Source organism: Bombus huntii, chromosome 8 (genome assembly GCF_024542735.1).
Source record: "Bombus huntii isolate Logan2020A chromosome 8, iyBomHunt1.1, whole genome shotgun sequence".
Classification (NCBI taxonomy): domain Eukaryota; kingdom Metazoa; phylum Arthropoda; class Insecta; order Hymenoptera; family Apidae; genus Bombus; species Bombus huntii.
The window spans coordinates 1,079,901-1,102,142 of record NC_066245.1 but is presented as its reverse complement, the minus strand read 5'-3'; the positions used below and the strand labels follow the sequence as shown (position 1 = coordinate 1,102,142).

The window sequence follows — 22,242 nt, the reverse complement described above, 5'->3', positions numbered from 1 at the left end:
TATGAATGTGCATCGCAAACACGACGGACCAGCCCTCCTTATTTCCTCACATCTTCCATAAGAATTTCCCCGCAGTTTCCTTCCGCTTCCCGGACGGACTGCATTTACAGCTAACGTTTACCCATCCAACAATCATAATCCTGCCTTTTCGCTTTGGCCGCACATACCAAGATTATAATGTAATAAAGGGAAATAATATCTTTTGTCGATGGCAAATCTTGCTTGATTTCTAGTTCGAAGCGAGTACGGATCGAGAAATCTTTTCTTAATTATTTATTTTGCATGCAGTTATTAAAAATTCAGGTCAATTTAATTTGGATCGATTACGGCTTTCGATTAAATATCACAGACGATTCTTCATTTTTATTTTCGTTGCATTTTTCGTCGGTATTAATGCTCGCAGTATAGGCGAATATTATACTACACCGTGGCCATCGAACCGATTAAGAATGGAATTCGATCATCGCAGCAGTTTCGTGGCGAGAACGAGAGATCCGATGGTGCAGTGGCATGCAGTTTTACAAATGCGGCCGAAAGTGCAACGAACCTGCAGCGCACTCCTGCAGCCGCGTATACGACGCGACGCGACGCGACGCGATGCGACGCAACGGGATGGGACGGGACCGACGACCCGATCGATCGAGACCACTCGATTAGACGAACTCGCTGCAGACCAACTTCTTTCGCGTATGCTAATCATCGTTTTAGAAGCGTTTAGAGGCGAATTATATGCCGACAGATGCAGAAGCGTAACAAGCGTAAGAAGACGAAAAAGCGTAACAAAATGTTAATAAATATTTAATCTTGCTGGTTTCTTTAAATTCTACAATTTTCATGCTCCAATCTCGTTCTTCTTTCAAGAAGCAAAATTTACGACACGAGATATGAAGTATACTTCTTTCATAAACAACGTATGAACTAATTTTCGTGGCAAGATGCAAACAGTTACTACTTGTATTTTAAAATCTGTTTCTGTCCGGTTGCAATTTACATGAAAACTTTCTTCACCGCCTCCGCGATCGTTGTTTCGTTAATGGAAAACGCGATTACAGAATTTCCGTGTAAAATAGTTGGTCACCGGTTTCACATCAAAGAAATTGAAAACGCAAGTTGAAAACGCCTTCTTCGCTCTTCTTCTTCCGCGAAAGCGAAAATTCTGCGTGACCACGATCCTGCGAATCGTAAACGTTCCGATGCTACAAAACATTTTATAGAACATCGTAGACGCTCGATTTAGTTGGAAATCGAGTGACAGTATTCGCGTTACTTTTATCTAGCTCGTAAATATTCATACGAAACACTCGCGACATCAACGGTTTCCCGTTACCTCTTTCAACCTCTTTCATTGCCCCTGGTTTGCACAAATTAGGGTCGGTTACATCGGGGAATCGATGTCAAAGACAAATTTCATCAGACAGACGAGTCACCTGTTCTAACAGGGATAGAAAATTAAAATACAAAGTAAATACTCTACTAGTCTACTAGTCGCCCGTCGTTACAAATTAAAAAAAAGAAAGAACTTTTTATGGCTCGCTAGACAAATAGAACAAATAGAAGCTGACTATTCGTAGATACTTGCTCGGTACCATATAATTCTTCGATGCCGAATTAAACTTTTTCTACCAATTAGTCAGTCGGCTTTTTCATTCCTTTCCTTACTCTACTTAGATTATCAATTTTCAAAAATTGCAAAATTTGCAAAAATTGCTTTCTGTCCTCCTATAATGCCAAATGGCACAAAATTATTACGTATCCGTGTAGCGTCTGTTCCTTTAATTTTATTGCACTTTACCGCATTTCTGTATGCGTTCACCGTTATTAATTAATCCTCTCGATAAATGTAACGAATGTATCGTAACTTTTTCCTTTTATAAAGGAATTCTCATCGTATTCTGATCTGCTCTGATCCGGATAATCCGTATATCGATATCAGACGAACAGGACGAATATATTTAAATACGAAATACGAATCGACGAATTCAAGTCTCGCTCAACGACCAAGGAATTATAACTTCTCTTGTTAAAATATTCGCATTGATATTTCGCGACCATGGCCGACTCGCTCGTTGCATGCACAACGTCAAGTCCTGTCATCGTTCACGGTCGCGATTCACCGCAACGAATTTTCATAAGACAACTGACTAGACACTCGGATAAATATTTTGGCATAAACGCTCGTAAATACGGATAAGGAAAACATTTCTTTTGCCGAATTTAATCGCTAAATAGGTAAAACTATCATTCATCCACTATAATGAGAAAACACAGTGGCATAAAGTGATACTAATCTTGACAAGAATAGGAAATTATCTTCTTATTATTTTCGACAGCGAAGAATCAGCGACGAGACAGCTTGCAGCGTTCACGGTTTAGCAACGGCGTTTATTAACCGAGTCGAAGCGTGTATACCAACCGTCAATAACAAGCGAAACTCGCACGTGAATTATTCACGGTGAGTCAAGAATTCCGATCTCGTAACTTTCTCAATTGCGATAAACGGAACGGTATACGTTTGAACGATAACCGTATGCACCTTACGATAGTTAAATTTCACTTGACGAATATCGCTCGGCATTCGCACAAAATTCGTTGCAACGGTACAACGTCCACGTGTCTAATAAAAATCGAAACGTTTAAAAAATTCGTGTATATACAGGGTGGTTGGTAACTGGTGGTACAAGCGGAAAGGGGGTGATTCTACGCGAAAAAAGAAGTCGAAAATATAGAATAAAAATTTGTTTTTAATTTTTCCATCGAGACAACGATCTACAGTGAGATCCGTTATAACGAGACGCGATAAAGTGCACGCGTACCGAGCGAACATTCAAAATCGATTTTCTCGAAAACAAAGCCTCGAACGAAAAATGTTTATTCTACATTTTCGACTTCTTTTTTCGCGTAGAATCGCCCCCTTTCCGCTTCTACCACCAGTTACCAACCACCCTGTATATCCATATATGTTTGAAAAGCGAATGCAGCCTTAGTGGAAGGGCACGTAGATAGTAAAAAATTGGTATGGTCGTCGTCGAGTATTTGTTTTGAGTGGATTTTTGCGTTTAATACATTTTCTTTCAAACCGAATCGAAACGGTTGATACGCGACGACACACGCGGCTGACGAAATTCTCTTCTTTTTTTTTTTCTCGTCTCTGATCAACTGATCTTGATTTGTATATACGTCATGTACATCTGACATCGGTTACCTTGACACAGTGGCACAAATGTAAACAGAGGCAGAACGCTCTGGTCTGACCCGGTTTTAATATCCTCTACTTACTTCGCCGTCCTTATTTCGCCGTTCCGCATGCGTTACCCTTGCATCGATTCCCAATGGATACCTGATTGCCAAAAGGCGCAATGCGCTTTTGCGCGCTTGTAACAACGGATGTGCGCATTATACATATATGTATACATGCCACGAGACTTTATTTTTGTTAGGGAAGTGATACATTTACACTGTACATGAGAGTGTGTGTGTAAGGGTTACAGCGCGTCAAGGTCTTAGTGGAGACAAAAGACTGTTGCCAGATGTTAGAAGAATCTAGGATAGTCGGTTGGCGACCAGCGTGCGTGCAAGACGTTCTTCAGAGAGTAATATAGATGTATAACTGTTGTGTGGGAAATATAGTCAATAATTTGTATTCCCAAATCCTCGAATTTCCTTAACAATTTTTTATCGACAACAACGTATTTGAAGGCATTTTCAAAGATCGAGGTAAAAGATTCGAGCAAAGATTTTACGTTCGAAAGCTTTTACAATCAATAGCTTTTTATCTTCTAACTTGATCGATCGCATGACGCAATGTTTATTCTATCGTCGTGTTAAAAGTTTATCTTCGGTTCGAAGAAAGTAAACAAAAGGTATAAAAACGTCGGTTTCGCAAGTTTTCTTTCAGTTTCAGTAAGAACAAATTACTGAAAATTCTCAATGCGAGAATTGATTGTAAATTTTAATAAATAAGTAATAAATAAAAAAATATCACGCAAGTATAACGAGCACGATAGATTTATCGCGTGAACGATATTCTTCCGAGCGAAACTGCAAAACTCTGAACCCTTTCGTTCTTGAATCGAACACCACATCTGGAACCGGTGTCCGATACTTAATATCTGTTGCTTCGAATAGGCGTAACGTTCGATAGGTGGTAAGTGGATCGATGAATGTTTGAGAGTTCGATTAGATGTACATGACCCCCTTTCTTTTCACTCCTCTGCCACGTCGAGACAACGAAAAAGAGACTAGCCCCTGAATGAACGTACTTGAGAATCGCAGCATCTCTTTTTCTTTCTCTCTCTCTCTCTCTCTCTCTCTCTCTCTCTCTTTCTCTGCAGCCCCCGGGCTAAAATCTTACACGCCACTAATTGCTACCATTGTCTCCGATGGGAAAGACCGAAGCACCACCACCCACAGCGGTAGCGACTCGCAACCACCGCCCTTTTCATTCCTGCTAAATCTTATCGTTGATCTACCTTCTCTTTCCATTTTGCCAAAAGTCTCAGTTACTTGCTGTTCGCTGCACCACGTACACAGCCGGTTCTTTAACCAACTATATGTACATATATGTATGTAGTATCGGGGAGAAGGGCGTAAGAAATGGAAAAGGGCAAAAGAATGTCGCGAGAGCCGAGGCGCTGTCGGCTACATCAATGCGTTATCGGGTCCTTCAAATAAATAGCTTCGCCGAAAAGACCTACGTGACCCTGGCTACGAGCGTCTGCGGAACACGTGTGCCGTGGGCCTAGCAAAAGACACAAGAATGCTGCAACGGCCAGAGAGCAGTTGAGAAATAGAGTGCGAGTTGAGCGGACACAGAGTGTGCATCGACGTGCGACGATATTGTAGTCGGTCCTCTTGTATTTGAATATCACTTCTTAAAATACATTAAACTTTGAACCCACCATCATTACTTACTCTAAGAATCCATCAGTTACTACATGTATACCATCGCGATTCGCTCAGCCAACGCGACAATGAATTATTTCCTTCGATTCTTAACTCCTGCCTTCGAGTTCTTGCTAACTTGTTTCCCTTCGTATTTCGTATCTACCTCGAGATTGAAAAGTTTCGCGCATACCATCGTATACTTGTCGACTGATCGTGATCGTTGCCCGTGCTTGAAATTTTAACGAGGTCAATAGCGTACGAGTTGTTCGCCATCGTGTAACAGAGAACAAAGTAACTATCGTCAATATTTCTTCGATATTCGTTTAACTGTAACTTTAGCTTTCAGCACAAGGAAAACGCGCATGTCCTGCATCTGACCATTGAAGGTACATTCTACCTGATGGTAACATGCGTGTTTCATCTTTCGCTTAGAACGAGGATGATTTTTGTGGGTAAGAATCCTTTTCCATCCGGCGTTATTAACCGTTTGTTTCCTGGCTTCTTCTTTCCTAACATAATACGACTGTCGTTCTCCACCTGTTCGTTTCGTATCCTTTCTATCAGACAATTTCGCCGCTCTTTCACAGTTCTTTTATTCGCTATGTACTGTCTTGCTTTCCCGACATATTCCATACACCGTTTTTCAATCCTTGACTTATTTATTTTCGCTGCTTACATGCAAGATTCGTTGCAAATTTAACAAATCCAAGTTTACCAGCCAAAGTTTACCTACCGTTGTTTTCGCACGTTCGCGGGGAGACACGATCTCGAAGAAGCGCGCCAACGGGAGTCGTAAATTCCCGTTACGATTTGCTAATCGACGCCGCGAATCGTTCGATCCCTTATTTCTTTTAGGATAATAAGGGTAGTTAAATGAAAGATAACGCTGCTGCTAACAGGTTATTATATATTTTCACAAACCAACAACTTCGGTGTAACACAAAATGAATATTTGCTATGAGATGACTATGAATGAGTGCGACCTGAGTCTCTAGACGGATTATCGCGTATACTGCTGGATTTGTCCACTCACCGTATTCGAATTGTTGACCGCTTGACGAGATGCTTGATTGAGACTGACTGATCTTCGGGTGTAAACCCGGTCGAAGGATGTTGACTGTTCGAAGGATGTAGAATCAGTGATGTTCGGAGACGATGCTGTGGCGGAAGAAAGCTAAGGATGGGTGTGTCTAGCGCACGGGACCATCGGATTTGTTGGTGACGATTTTGGCTAAGAGAGTGAGGGAAATAGTCTTCGTTGTTAATTGGTTAAACGAAGGGTCTTAACCGTCCTCGAGAGAAAGTTGTTAGTGAGAGGAAAGTTGCATCATACGTGAGAAAAACTAATTTTCCCTTGTCAAGCCGTAGACAAAGGTCTTTAGAAATGCCTCGGAAACAGACGTTTGTTCGGTTTGTAAGACCTCGACTAAGAAATTCCTGAGATTTATGGAAGATACTTGAGACTATTGAGGGTACGCAGTGAGTATCCGAAGATATCTGGTTGCCATCTTGCCCGCGGTGTGTGGCCTGGGCCAGGTAGAGTGTTACGCGACGTAACAACCGTCAATCATACTTTTGTATATACGATTCATATTAAATGATTTATCTTGAATAACGGCAAACGAAGCATATAAGAATTACTTTGAAACACAAACGATAATCGATAATCACGATAAAAAAAATAAGGTCACGGGAGAAAAATACCAACGGAATTCTCTTGGTTGGTGAGAATACTTGCGTTGGAGGTACGATATTTAGAAATACCGTGGACATATGCGCGATTTATAGGCTAGATCGTTCGTATCTATAGCGCTTGAAGAGCGGATTGCATCTTCGAAGGGGAAACCATCCGGATTGCTGTATGCTCGTTGTATACTCGTATGCTCGTCGAAGTATCTGAGCAAAGTTCACCGACTCCGCTGGCTTGGCCTATTTTTTCACACACACGCCGTGGTGTACCTTCTTTCTTTCGCCCCTTCCTCCTCCACGCTAGCCTACCGACCCCTCCCCCTCCTTTCTTTATTTCTTTCTTTTTCCCTTTCTCCTTTTTTTGAAAGAAGATGAGTACATGACTACACCTAAGCTAAGCCACACACGTACTTTGTGTCAAAACGTCTGAGATAAAAGGGGGAGCATTACCCTGTGCGCGGAAAATGGACGACGCGCTCCTTTCTCAGATAAAAATATAGAATCTCCGATGTACGTGACAGAAGAACACGATACCTCCACTTCTTCCCGGTGATACGTATATGAAGCTTAAGCAATCACAAACGCGAACAACGTACGAAGGAGAACTAGAAAACCATGAACGAATTGCCAACTATAAATTATTGTTAGCCTGTAATAAATTGATATTAACCCTCGACCGATATCTTTGGATATGAATTTTATTTAGTTTAGTTGACTAAGAATGCTTACATGTACATTTTAAAAAATGTTAAGTTGTAAAATTGCACGGGATGATTATATATCTATCAAGGAAATGTTACAAAGTGAAACTAATTACCCAATTTCGCTACATACGCAAAACTTATATTATACAGGGTGGTTGGTGGTACAAGCGGAAGGGGGTGATTCTACGCGAAAAAAGAAGTCGAAAATGTAGAATAAAAATTTCTCGTTTGAGGCTTTGTTTTCGAGAAAATCGACTTTGAATTTTCGCTCGGTACGCGTGCACTTTATCGCGTCTCGTTATAACGGATCTCACTGTAGATCGTTGTCTCGATGGAAAAATTAAAAAAAAATTTTTATTCTATATTTTCGACTTCTTTTTTCGCGTAGAATCACCCCCTTTCCGCTTGTACCACCAGTTACCAACCACCCTGTATAATATAGACTGCTATAGATCAGATTCTAGCGTATTTAAGAGCGGAAGATTTAGCAGAGGGTTGGATAAATGGAGCGGTGGTGAAAAATAGCGTAAGAGTATAGGTAGCCGGCTAATTTAAAGGTAGATACGCGACAGGTATGTTAAATAGGTTAAGTAAGTATAGGATAGTGTATTCGCGTACGTTACGAGAAACGCGTGTATGTTAAGCGATTGTTCGATATGAGACGAGATATTAAGAGATTTGGCGTGGGAATGCGGATTGGTGCTCCGAGCAAAGTACGGGATTGTGCCAAGCCAGGTTGACAAATAAATTAATCTACCAGAAGCTAATCGAAGGAAAAGTTTGCACGAGAAAATAAATCGTTTTATCGTAAATATATATATTCCCAGAGAATGGCGTTTTAAATCGTGCGTTGTTGCTCGAGGCAGAAGCAACCTATGCGACGTCAAGGGCCAAGCGTTCTCCAGTCGTCTTTGGTCTACCGACTATGTACCTACTTGTTCCTCGATGCATATGTATGCCTCTACATAACGCATGTATTCGTAACACGAGTCTGTTCGACTGGAAACGACGTATATATACGCGTACATTGGTATACAAGTGACAAGGAAGGTGAATACACCACACGTTCGTATAGAGTCACGTCGAAAGACCAGATTAGGGACCCTTCACGACGTAACCAGAGATGAAACCGCCGCCACGAGCGACTCTAATTTTGCGGTGGAGTTTCTTGCGAATCTTGAAAATCCTTTCGTGTCGTCGGCAAAGGCACGAATCGTCGGAGAACTTGCCGAGGGGAGATTTTATCGCTCACGGTGCCGCCTCGTTAACTTCTATCGACATTTCCGGCTTCCATCTGACTTGCGTCCTTCGTGAGTTCCATCGAACGCTGTTTTTTTTACGCTACACCGTTACGTTAACGTTAAAATCGTTAAAGATGGGAAAACGTACATAACAGACGAAAATATGATATAGAAGCACTCGTTACAACATTTAGCGAATGAAACGATTCTCTGTATATATATCGCACATTTTTTCAGTGGTGTCCATGAAAATATAAATTTGCGGATATAACGATCGATTCCGATATTAAACGTAACGATAAGACCGTAAATGGGAGCAAAGGTAAAATGGTTGTTGTTACGATCAGTAGTTGGAATACCCGTGTAATATATTGCCGAAAATACTGAGAAATCGAATAAACGGGTCCACACACAGTTGGTATGTATAAAGATCGTTAATCCACTGGTAATCTTGCTTCTGTAACTGTAATCGGATCATGCTCTCTACGGATTTACTCCGTGTGTTTCAGGTTCGGCGGTCTGATTGGATTTGTGGTCGGGCCTGGATTTAGCATTAAGAAGGATGGGTTGGACGCTCACCGTTCTTGGGGTGGCTTTAGCCATTGTCGTCGTGGCTAGCGCCGCCCTGGCACTTTACAGGAGAAGGTAATTGCACCACTATATTTTTTAACAAACACTGTTACGTCGGGCGACCGTCTACCTAGACCAGGACATGTACGGGCCAGCCGGACACCAGATGTCCGCTCATCCTTATGACGTACCCTCAATAGCCTTAAGTACCTGTCATAAATCCCAGTAATTCGCTTGCTAAGGTCCTTTAGACCGAACAAATATCTTTTTCTAAATCACTCTCTAAGGACTATTGTCTACCGCGGCTTGACCAGAGAACGTTAGGTTTTCCCACGTACGATGCTTCCTAATATTAACTTTCTATCGCGGGCGGCTAAGACTCTTCCTAGTCCACCACCCTCCGTTTATCAAATCAGAAGCAATACATACTGTCCTCACTTCCTGACCAAAAATGTCATGAACAATTCCGATGGTCCCGCGCGCTAGACACACCCATTGCGAGCTTTCCTCCGACACAGCATCGTCACTCAACCTTGCTTCTTCTACACCGCTAGAAAAGTCAACAACTAAGTACAATTCTAACGTCTAAGTCTAAGCACGAACAATCACTTCCTCTACTAAGTATACTATAGTGCTACGTCCACTAATACACTAAATTCAATTATAAGAGCCTTGCTCTAGCGTGCATATCTATCTTACCTTCGGGCGACAAGTGTCATCTAGGAATTATATCTACTCAACGATGTAATTTAAGTGTTGGAAATAAAACCTTATAATTCTGTGAGTCACAGTGTTATACAAACTCAATCGCCCCTGTTATCTTAACGGAAATTAGGGGATCGAACAACTCGTGGTGTCGATTGCTATAATCGTAACGGGAATTTACGACTTCCGATTGCGTCTCCCCGCGATTGGTCGAAAATACAAACACGTTCGGCTCGCACCAGAGATTTTCGAGAATCACAATTCACGATTCGCGATTCACGATTCACGGGAAATTTTAGTCTCGTTGCTTCGAAGCTTACATTTACCGTTCCTAGTAACGAATAGATAACATCTTTCAACTCCTTGCTTCCCTCTTCGCTGAAACATCGATGGTAACAGTTGTTACGATTCTATAGGCTCGTTGTACAGACCCGCGATAACAGAAACGTTCTTTCACGTGATAAGCTCGAGTAGTGTTTTCTTGTTTCTGTATTTTCTCGCGTTACACAACAGGTACGTTCGCGAAGACTGGTAAATACGGCACGTGCAACAGGTTAAAGGGTCGTTCAGCTAGCAATTGTATCAGTGACTTCTTATCTCATCTGCCCTTTTTTCTCATCCAGCTTATCCTTTTTTCAGCAAAACCGCCTCTTTACGACCTGCAGGCGTCGTTCATCGATAGATTCGTTAAAAGATTGAGAAACCTGAGAATTCGTGATAATCGTAATAGCAAGTCGGTAGCCTCAAGTTGGATCGCTGAAGCTGTGACGACATTTAGAAAACCTGCTCTAGGCAGGAGCCTCTCGAGCACTCTACACTCTACTTGTTAAGAGAGAGAAAGCTTTGTTAAAAGCTTTGATCTTTATACGATAATGCTCTACTTTTTAATCGTAAATCATCAAACATATGAAATCATATCGCATAAAATCATATAAAAAGTCAATAACATATGTGGCGGCACATACCACATCACAGAGAAAATGAAGCAACAAACTCAAAAAATTCTATTGGCTCACTGGCCGACGATGCAAACTAAACACACAGAATACAATTACCCTCTATAAGACCGTAATAAAACCTGTCTGGACCTACGGAATCCAACTATGGGGAACAGCAAGTAATTCCAACATTGAAATACTTCAACGCTTCCAATCGAAAACGCTAAGACCATTATAAATGCACCCTGGTATGTCACCAATGAACTAATACATCGCGACCTCAAGATACCAACAGTCAAAGAGGAAATAGCAAAATATAGCGACAGATATAGCTGTGGCGGATGAAAAGAGAGGTTTGCGTTTCGTCCCGGGACTACCGGTGGACTCGTCAGTAAGGCTATGCCCGGTAGTCCCTGTCTTAGATGGAGTCTCGCTAGGTGCGGTATTTATACCAATCGTCCGTATATTCGACCGCTAGCGAGATAGACAGACTCGTCGTAGCCCTCTGGTGTCGGCGGTTGGTGCCCGCGGATCGCCCGGGAGGTGTGGCGCCGCGTTGATCCCTCGACCTGTCGGCGTCCTATTGATACCGATCTGCCACATAGCAAAAGAGTCAATAAAAATCGAAACCCCCAATTACTGGACTACTTGATACGTCGGACCAGATCCGCAGGCTGAAGAGACAACACTACCCGCTAGACCTAAACGCTAGATTCAATTAGTTATCTAAATTAATTAATATTTACTTATTTATAATACTTACTTATAAATTATACTTATCTATAATAAGTATTAACTTATTATAAATAATTAGCCATGTCACTGCGTCACGCCAAAAAGAATTACTGAAAATTCTCAATGCGAGAATTGATTGTAAATTTTAATAAATAAAAAAAAAATATGTGGCGGCACTGGACAACAAATTCTGTCATACGACACTAATTTGTGTCGGACGACGGTAGCCAAGTGGTTAGTACATTAGGTTACAACCGTCCGGGACCCCGGTTCGAATCCCGGCGACCGGAGTCCGATTTTTCTTCTACACATCTAAAGTAGAAGAAAATCAGCGCCGTGAATGAAAACACCAGTGCGATGGCAAATACCGACGGCACGCAACGAGCCACCAAATGATCAACGAGCCCACCAAATGATCAACGTCCCCCCGCTGCAGCCGTCGGACATCACGGCGTGTTCACGCTACTTAGAGATGCAATTCTTCGACAACATGGATCTCACGGACGATAAGCGGAAGTTCCTGACCCTGGCCAGATGCCTCGGCGACCCCGGTATCTATCACAATGTCGAGGACGTGAGGGGACACCAGAGGTTGAGAACGGTACGTAAATTAAAAGGTGTGAGATCATCCAAGAGAGCTGGCTGATACAGCCGGCACGAGCTCACACAGACTGCTGACCTCCGAAGAGATGGGCGACAAAAAGCCGTCCCAATTCTACCAACATTTAAGAAGACTAGCCAGTCCCTCCATACCGGACGATTTCCTTCTCACGCTCTGGTAGAGAACGACTCCCGGATTATCTCGACAACGCCCTGGCCACAGCGGGGAGGATACCGGCGTGGAGAAGTTGACGTAGGCGGCCGGCCGGATCTCCGAAACGCATTCACTAAAAAGACAGAAAGTCACCGTTATTAAGACTAAGAGAAAAGAAGTTCTTTCAGTCTTTTAATAACGACGACGACTTTCTGTATCCTCAATGAATGCGTTTCGTAGGTCCGGTCGGCTGCCTACATCAGCTTCTTTACGCCGATATATCCTTCACTGTGACACAGGGCGTTGTCGACATAATCCGGGAGTCGCCCTCTTCAGAGTGTGAGGAGGAGATCGGTCCGGTATGGAGGGGCTGGCTAGTCTTCTTAGATGTTGGTAGAATTGGGACGGCTTTTTGTCACCCATCTCTTCGGAGGTCAGCAGTCTGCGTGACCTCGTGCCGGCTGTATCAGCCAGCTCTCGGATGATCTCACCTTTTAATTTTTTGTACCGTTCAACTTCTGATGTCCTCCTCCTCACATCCTCGATATTGTGATAGGTGCCGCCGAGGCACCTGGCAAGAGTCAGGAATTTTCACTTGCCGTCCGTGAGATCCATGTCCTCGAATTGCATCTCCAGTAGCGTAAACCACGCCGTGATTTTCGACGGCTGCAGCGGGGGCATGTTGATCAAATTGGTGAGGTCGACGTGATCGACAGCGAAAACAGGTGTGATCGTGATAGCGCTACCCGAGACTTCGATCATCGCGAATCTAAGACTGTGGTAATCTGGATCTACCGCTACGACGCACACGGAACGGTCCTTCCTTCAGCAAAACTCGACGCCTCACTGCCGACCCACGCAAGCAGGTGACAGAATACGAGACGATGACTAAACCAGGAGTGATGTAGCCATTACAAAGTTCATGGGCATCACCACCAGCCCGTCGTATTAAAAAGAGGAACAGGGCAGGTCTACGACCCTACGCGGAACGCCCCACACTGTACCGACAGGTATCCAATGCCACATCGAAGACAACGCGCAACATCTACACGGGCTTGACAACAATCGGCTGACGCTTTACCACACTAAGAACAAACGTTATCACTGGTAAGGGGTACTGTGGCGGCACTCGACAACAAATACCGCCACACGACACTAAATTCTGTCGGACGACGGTAGCCAAGTGGTTAGCGCCTTAGGTTACGAACGTTCGGGACCCGGGTTTTCAAATCCTGCCGACCGGAGTCCGATCTTTCTTCTACGTATCAAAAACGGAAAAAAATCAGCAGTACCCCATCAACGACATCTACAGCCAGCGCTACAATTATCACGGACAATACACATACACCTCACATATAAAAACAAGCATTCATGAATACATAATAAGTATTTAGGTACAAGTGAAAAAAATAAATATCTCTGAACAATGGACAAAAATAAATATCTCTGAACAATTCTATGGTAGGGAAAGGTTCAAGTTCAAAAAGCGTGTGCAGAGCCTCTCGCATGCAATCGATTAAACGACTGTTGCCCGGGAATGCAGCGAAATTTTATTTTACCTTGCAGTATCACACTTGATAAAATTCATTTCTCCTCGTTGATCGATTCTTCGCTCACCCCTTTGACGAGCGCGCATTCCCCCATACTCTTAATAGTAGCATATTCCCGCTATTAGTCTGCCGTCGAGCGCTCCATGTGACCAAACACCTTTCTCACTAGCATATCGAACGTTAAAAAAGGAAGGAGAAAAATGTGAAAAAAGTAGGTCGATCGGTTCACGACGATTTTTGTCATAATGTAAAATCGGTCGATTAACTAGAAACACCGGCAGCCCTTTTCAATAATAATCCAACTGCCATACCGTAGTCCAAAAGCTCGATATCTAACCGTAAAGGCAATTTTCACACATATAAATAAATAAGGGATATCTAACGCGAAACATACTAATGTAATTTTAGCGAGGCTACTAATAATAACAATTGCTTGGAATATTGTCCGCAGGTATTGCATCAACTGGCAATGGAGCGCTAGAAACATTTGGAACATCTGCGAGCAATGGCGACAAAGGCTATCGTGGTTATGGGCGCCGCGAGAAGAAAAGGTACACTTTGGTAAAACGAAGAAAATAGAAACTTTAAAAAGAAATAGAGAATTCGCTTAAGATTTGTCACTCGAAAAGTTCAAATTCCGACGATTCGTTACGATGGATTTTCCAGGTTGGTTTAGTGAAAGCACAACATCCAATAGCCCAGACAATTCCCGGTTTATATCGACAACCTGGAAATGCATCTCAACATTTGCTTCACAGCGACAGCGACCTCAGACTCGACGCGCAAGGAGCTTTCACCAGGTATTGCGGTAACGAACTGCGAAATCAACTCCTGATTAGATTACTAATAAATTACTAATTCACTGGACGTTGGTTAATGAAAAGCCATATCGCGCATTGTGAACCGATAAAGCGATTATGTCTTCGACGAGGACGAAACAACCACGACAGATAATAAATAGAATTTCATCGTTAACCGAACCGTGGAAGAAATCACCGTGTAAATTACGATAGAGCGGAGCCATCGCGCGTTAATTTTATTACGACACAGGACATTGTCGAAGCGATAGGCCGGTATTCGCGTATTTCTTATATTTTGCTTGATGCGATCGACCACTTGATGACACAGCGATAAGTTTTTCCGGAACAAGCACTGGGAAAATAATTGGCTAAAACCATCGATAGCTCGACTAACTTACAATCGAATAACAGTGTCGTTATTAAAAGCACTAAATCTTAATTATTGTCGTTGCTATACGTTATTCGACCACCTCGTGCATTCGTTGTTTCATACAACGAACATTAAATAAATCTTTGCTCGAAACAATCGTTAAAGTATTTATATTCGAAGGGAAAATTACGCAATTTCCTTTCTTCCTGTAAGCGTGCGATGTCTACGCAATCGGCCAATCGATAGTCGTTTACTAATATTTCACACGACAACGAGCCAAAACCGCGCTTCTGCGAAATATGAAATCAAATCTGCATCTCGCAGCGCGTCACGCGGCCAATATTTCATATTCGACAAATGAACAGTTCGGCTTAATATATGCGCCGAATTCGAAACGATACATATCTGCGCGATTTGAGCGTTGGATATCATCAGTGTGATAAAAATATCATATTTAGAGAAATAAAAATCAGAAATAAAAACAACTCGTGTATAAAGCGAGAAACGTGAAGAGAGTAAAGAAACGCTTCGACGAAGAACATACAATGGAGGAAAGAATAAGAGGTTGTTCGTCTCAAAACGACGTAACTTGCTATATTTGCAGATTCGAACCGGTAGATAGAGATCTTCATCCGCCTCTGGGCACTGCTACCGGCAGCACCATACCACCGCAGCCTTTGAGACCAGCACCTCAACCAAGGCCAACTTCACGTCCAAGGCCATCTCCGCTTCAAACCTCCAGCACAGTAGACTACCTGAGAATGCAGGAAGCTGGCCCGGTACCTCTGACACCGCCGCCATCGTTGCAGAGAGCATCGATTCCTTCGAGGTCGAACGGTCCGTCGGTCTTTCTTTTCCAGAACGAGCCCATGAAAAATTATGCATTACATCAAGCATCGAACGACCACGGTTCGTTTAGATTCGACGGTGAGAAACCGAACACTATGACGAATGAGAATATTCAGATGACACCGTACGGCTCACAAAATCACATCGACGCAAGATTGAGATACGAATTCGAGGAAGAACCGAGGAAAGAGCAGAATAGGCACAATCCTTACAGGCAATTCGATACCGGCCTCGAATCGACAAGAATTAGGTACGGTGTACATGGTGTACCTATAGCTACGCTAGATGGGAAAGGGGACGAGGACAACAACACGAGCTACGGCAGTTACGACATCGTCCAAAGGAATCACATAATACGGCAACATGTCCGGAATGATTCGAGAAGCTCGCCAAGCAGTTTCGATATGACGAATTCTTCGAATGCCGCCAGCCAGACTATCATGGGATCGATATACGGATCCGAGGAACTATCCAAGATGCTTCGCAGCACTCAGAGTCTCGGCAACGACCTCGATCGTAAGAGCAACGAGATGCAAAGCATCGAGATGACGCCCTTTACAAGTTCCAGCCTTCAGGACGATATCAGCCCGTGCTACCTGTTTCGCGAGAATCAAGGGTTGCAAAAGGTCTCGCAATATATTCAGAGCTTACCCGATCTTCCTATATACGACTCGATCAACGACCTCGGACTCCACCGAGATCAGGATCGCATCCTCTACGATGACACGATTCAAACATCGATCAACGCGTTGAAGGTCAACAGTGAGGTAGCTTCCAGTCCGATACCACCGCCACCCGCGCCACCTGACCCACCGAAAGATGTGCCAAAGAAGAACGGCCAGACAACCGGCGAAAGAATATTCAACGCTCTCAGATTGGTCACGTCTCACAGCTACATCGACGCCTCGGAATTTTACAAGTATACGTCAGATTGATCATTCTGTGAAGAAAAAAAAAGAAAAAAAGAAAGGAAAGAACTAGAAGAAGTTTTCGTACGAATAAATATTAACAATTTTGTTCTTGGTTGTTATAGCTCAGTCGTATCCTCGGCACAACAAGTTCAACGTTTCACCTTCCCATCGAGATCTCCGTCGTTGGTGGTGGAGGATAACTCCACTACTAGACTGCACGATGAAGTTCAAGATATTTACGCGGAGAACGATTCCGATGTGATAGGTCCTGACGGCTCTAGGCGTAGCTCCGATCTTTACAGTCCTGAACTCAATTTAGAAGCACATAGAACTGCACAAGAGGTAGTATGCGTCGAGTCTAGGAGGACGTTAGAATATTATTAAAATTTTAATCATCGTATTAAATCTTTACGATTTTAGGTGTACAATAGTTTACAAGATCCACCGTCGTCGCCGTTGTTAGTTAAAGATCACAGTCAAGAGGTTTACACGTATATGACTGACCCAAGCTTCACGAGAACCTCAGAGGTACGACTATACTATCGATCTTGGTTATATTTTAAACTTTATTCGATGAATCGTATCATCGTATATATCATTTTACTTTCAGGATATTTTAAACAGTATCGAGCAAAGAAAAAAAAGTATGGAGAGATTGAACGGTATCCATGAACTCAACGAACTCGATGACGCTGACTCGTTAAGGTAGCCTTCGATATATGATAACTTGGTCGATCTGTCTTAAAAAGCAAATTAATCTCCAACTTATTTCACAGAAAACGAAACAGTCACGACTTTTTTGTCGCACTGGAGGAAGCGCAATTGAAGCGAAAGTTCTCTCAGGTACAATTTCACTTTCAGATATATCGATTTTCTGTTATTTAAATATGATTTCATTCGCAGGCATTTGTCACAAACTACACGATGAACGATTACAATGACATCAATCCCGGAAGTCGTCGTGGACCTCAGGGCCCGGATCCAGAGCCACCGCCGGATGAATCGAACCTAAAAAGGGCAATAAGCTGCGAAAGTGTATGCTCGGATACCAGTGTAGTGTTAAACGATCTCGAAGAAGCACCTGTCGTCGGTCATGTGTGCGTCGGTGTCCAGTACGACAGATGGGGTGGCCGAGGTGCTGATAGCGAGGGTGATCTCGCGGTCAGCGTTCTCGAAGCCAGAGATCTCGTCACCTCGGACGGACAACCTGCTCAAGATACCTTTGCCAGGTTTGAACATTTCGTCAAGCTTATTACGTTTGATACTGATTAGATTAATAATCCGACGAACGAAATAATTTCCAGGTCCGGGATTGAATTATATCAGGCAAAAGATCGTAGAAATATCTAAATTTAACCGTTTCAGGATCGAATAGTTCTTAGATTTTGTGAAAAATTTGTTTTTCTCGATTATTATTGCTTATTATTGCACAACCAATTATTAGTTAGCGAATAATTTGTAAAGCGCAATATTGCATACAACATGAAAGGGTTAAATATTACATATCCACCATAGAAAGAAGGATAGTTAAATTAACCGTCGATACTTATTTATTCTTTTAGAGTTTGTCTGTTACCGAATAGACAATTACACGTGAAAACCCGGCTGTATAGAGGCAGTCCGTCGCCTAGTTATCAAGAAAACTTTTTGTTCCCCCTGGACGATGGTCCCACTGGAAGAACTCTTCTCGTTGAAGTATGTTATTTTAATTAAAGTAATTCGAAATATGTGAAATGCTTGATAAGCGATATTATCTGCATGGGAAATTTTTAAGGTATTTTCTGACGAGACCAGTATAGGTGATGGAACATCCCTCATCGGAGAAGCTAGGTTACGTCTAGGACCCGCCTCAAGAGCACCTGCAACTACGTGGTTACCACTTCTGGGATCAGCTTTGCCCACGCCAAGACTTGGAGAGTTGATGTTCTCTTTGAGCTACTTGCAAACGGCTGAAAGACTCACCCTGGTGGTTGTGAAGGCTAGAAATTTACATGGTGTCAGTACCGTGCCCGGTGATTTCTTCGTTAAGGTAATAAAGTGCTTGTTTCTCATTGTAATCTCAACGTATGCACCGAGGTGCGTCTAAGAAGTAACGAGACTGACTCTGTAAAAATGTTCATACGTCATTTAATGAAAAGTGTACATTGTCCCCTTCAAAATAGTTCCCTTGAGAATCTATACACATAAACGCAAAAAAAGAGAGATAAGATTTATTATATTATATAAATTAAACATTTTCAAAATCAAATAGGCTAACTGAAATTATTGTGATCACGTATGATCCATAGATACTGATTGATCATTGAATGATGCATTTACTATGTTCCAAAGGTTTACTTGCTACAACAAGGCAAAAAGATCCACAAGAAGAAGACGTCTGTGAAAAAGGGAGAAGAAAGTCCAATCTTCAACGAGGCAATTATTTTTAACGTTCCCAGTCATATTCTGCAGGTTTCGAATAATTTTTAATTATAAAATTTGTTAGGTATTGTGAGAAAGACATGCTAATTTCTTCAATCTAATTTCAGAACATACAGATAAGGCTAACTGTAGCGGAAGTAAACAATGAACAGGGTGTAAATTCGAAGCCGTACTCCGTCGGACACGTTATCGTGGGACCTACGTCAGCAGGACGAGCATTCGTCCATTGGCGACAAATGTTGGCTGCTCAAAGACGCCCTGTCGCCATGTGGCATCCGCTCAGGAAATGAAAGGATCGCGTAGGATGTTGGCAAAGCGAATATATAATAGAACGAAAATCTGCACGGATTTAAAGTATACTGGGAGAACGGTAGGATTACGTAGACACGATGTTGTAGTGAGTCATCCTGATATTCGTCCGAGTTTTCAGCCGTTCACTTTTAAAAAGCATTAGGTACTTTCCCATGCTTCAACGATTTTCTTTGGAATTAGAGCAACATTGCAAATTACGATATAGAAATTTCAATCTTTCAAATAGGAGAATTCTGATAAGCATTTTCGATTTTCGAGGTCTTCCTATTTTTGAGAATATTTCCATTCAAGAGAAAGAAGCTTGAGAAGGAAATGAAGTTACGTTTTTTTAAATAGACCGTTCGAAACTGCGTGATCTTTTAGAATAACCCAATAATATACAGTATTAATTAATAGTCTATTTTCATTAACAAAAAGAATATAGAAGAGAGAAACCTAGATGATTTTGTTGACCTTTGAAAGAAACGATCACGTATAATTCGTTGGATTTATTGTATATAAATTCGTGAATTTACAGGGTGCTGACAAACTTAAGGCCTCAATGCGAAAGATTTTTCTATTCACGTTACGATTACTTGTAAGTATTTTACCGAATGTCCAGCTTTCTCTCTTTAACCGTTCTCCTCTATGCTCTAACGAGAAAGCACACTCGTAAACGTGTGGCGACACGTTCCAAGCAGAAACATGACAATTCAACAAAATCTACAATTCATCGTTTTCGATTTGATGGTATAAAATTCTCAATGTCAAACTCGTATCCTATTGTACATGTACTAAATGGATGTACATGATATGTTGTTTCGTCTAATGATAAGATTCGAATTGACGGCTCCGTGACGAAAGCTCACGCGATTTGCTCCAACGTGAATCACGACACAAGGTTACCGTTAAAATGGAAGATAAACAAGCAAAATTGTAAGAAACGTGAGAATGAATCGGGATGTAACACGGAGCTGATATCAATCATTTCAGACTGATATATCGATATCAAAAGTCATCGTCAAGCACAAATCGCTGTAGGTTCTAAATGGATCCACATCGTTCTCCATACCGTGTGTCCCTCCACGAGGAAGGTTCGAACGAACTTTGTGACGAGACCGCTAGATTCTCGCTACGAGGCTCAAATATTTGTATCGAGATATCGTATACGGCCGGCGAATGTCAGAGCCAAGGAATATCCTTTTTGCCTTTGTGAATTAAACATCAAATTGCATACGAAATTATGCACAAACCAACCCGTACGAATTAGCGATGGCATTAAAAAATGTGTTCTCCTCTTCTTTCTCAGTTTCTTTTCCTTTGCAAAGGAATACACGTATAAACCGATACATTTTAGAAAAGCTTAATCGAACCTTCCTTACGTGTATAAAGAAATGTCCATCAGAGACATCTTCTGAATGTATTCCGTATGTACCTATGTTGATATTAGTTAGAATGCAGTTTGTTTCTTTTTCGAGAGAGAAAAATTACCCTTTTCCACGTCGGATAATCATCGTGTTCTTTAACGCCAGGATTATTTATTAATTTTTGTACGATACTTGTAAAAAAAAAGAAAACATGTTTTCTTTTCTTTTTTTTTTTTTTTCGTGCCTCTATTCTGGCGTATCGTTGTAATCTTGCTCGTTGTTCATTGAATGACTGGCTACATAGTTACAGAGGAATAAAAGAAATTGAAGAAAAAAAAAGAAAAAAAAGAGCAAGTAAAAGAAACAAGAAATGTTGCGCCGCAATTAAAAGATTCATTGCGACGTTGAAAAATTTATGAACGATGGAAGCTCTGTTTCAGGGTTTTATCAAGATGTAAATGTTGTTGTTCCCAATGAACTGTTAATGTTTGTACAGAGTTTATTAACGACGTACTCGACGTGCAGAGCATTCTTTTCCAAACGTGGACGATTGATCGCAATTCTTGATTATATTCTTCTCTTCTCTAACGACCAACGATCATCCTTTTCATATTTCTTCTTCTTCTTCTTCTTCTTCTTCCTCTTCTTCTTCTTCTGTTCCTTCTTTCTTCTCGGAGAGTCTGTCCATCTCTTTTTGTTATTTCATTTCGACGATCAAATGGTTAACCTCGATTCCTTTCTCCTCTTTCCTGTTCGTGACAGTACTTGGCACATGACCGAATTACACCATCTTCAAGCAATGCTTGGTCGATGCAAATCTGTTGCCGGTTGTTTATACGTACACGGTACAGTTCATAGAAGAAATCTTACGTCGACTTAATCCTACAAAATTTGCACCATTACAATTCCATCGAACGTTCGAGGTTACGATAATACTCGATTATTCCTTGATATAATTGGACGCGTTATCATTTGGTCGGAATTATTTGTGCGGAATGTCATTGAAATTAGGAGAAGGTACGAAAACAATTATTCTTGTGATTTGACATGAAAAATGCATATTTTATTAAAATAATTTTCTTCGTCGTTAGTGTTAATTGATATTATCATCGTGATTGGATGATGCGTGCTGTTCGAAATACAGAAGAATGTTCATGGAAATCTTAATTTATAATTAACGATACGTTTATAGATCCGACAGAAATGGAAAACCACGCGATACTTCGACTAACGGGATCGTTAACGCAAATCGAACGAATTAGATAGCCTTTCGGACCTCATAGTCTATTCTATACCTATAAATTTTGTACCTCTTCGTACACGATAAAATTTAACAAACCTAACTCTTCGTATTACACGTACACATTACTCATACGCCACGTGTATATATACATATACAACATCTATATATATGTATAGTTACATTACGAGAGAATTTTACACTCTATATTATACATTTTTTG

At 41.7% G+C, this 22,242-nt stretch overlaps 1 protein-coding gene across 1 annotated transcript in view; it reads left to right on the top strand.

Moving 5' to 3' along the window:
• Positions 1-20,992, top strand: part of LOC126868487 (uncharacterized) — a 72,308-nt gene extending 51,316 nt beyond the window's left edge. Inside the window, exons 2-14 of the mRNA XM_050623985.1 lie at positions 9,028-9,163; positions 14,222-14,321; positions 14,437-14,570; positions 15,545-16,708; positions 16,823-17,042; positions 17,121-17,228; positions 17,311-17,405; positions 17,477-17,543; positions 17,604-17,929; positions 18,263-18,395; positions 18,475-18,729; positions 19,032-19,151; positions 19,229-20,992. Coding sequence (XP_050479942.1) covers positions 9,081-9,163; positions 14,222-14,321; positions 14,437-14,570; positions 15,545-16,708; positions 16,823-17,042; positions 17,121-17,228; positions 17,311-17,405; positions 17,477-17,543; positions 17,604-17,929; positions 18,263-18,395; positions 18,475-18,729; positions 19,032-19,151; positions 19,229-19,411 — 2,988 coding nt within the window. The 5' untranslated portion in view covers positions 9,028-9,080 and the 3' untranslated portion in view covers positions 19,412-20,992. The remainder of the gene's footprint in view (positions 1-9,027; positions 9,164-14,221; positions 14,322-14,436; positions 14,571-15,544; positions 16,709-16,822; positions 17,043-17,120; positions 17,229-17,310; positions 17,406-17,476; positions 17,544-17,603; positions 17,930-18,262; positions 18,396-18,474; positions 18,730-19,031; positions 19,152-19,228) is intronic.
• The last annotated feature ends 1,250 nt before the right edge of the window (positions 20,993-22,242 follow it).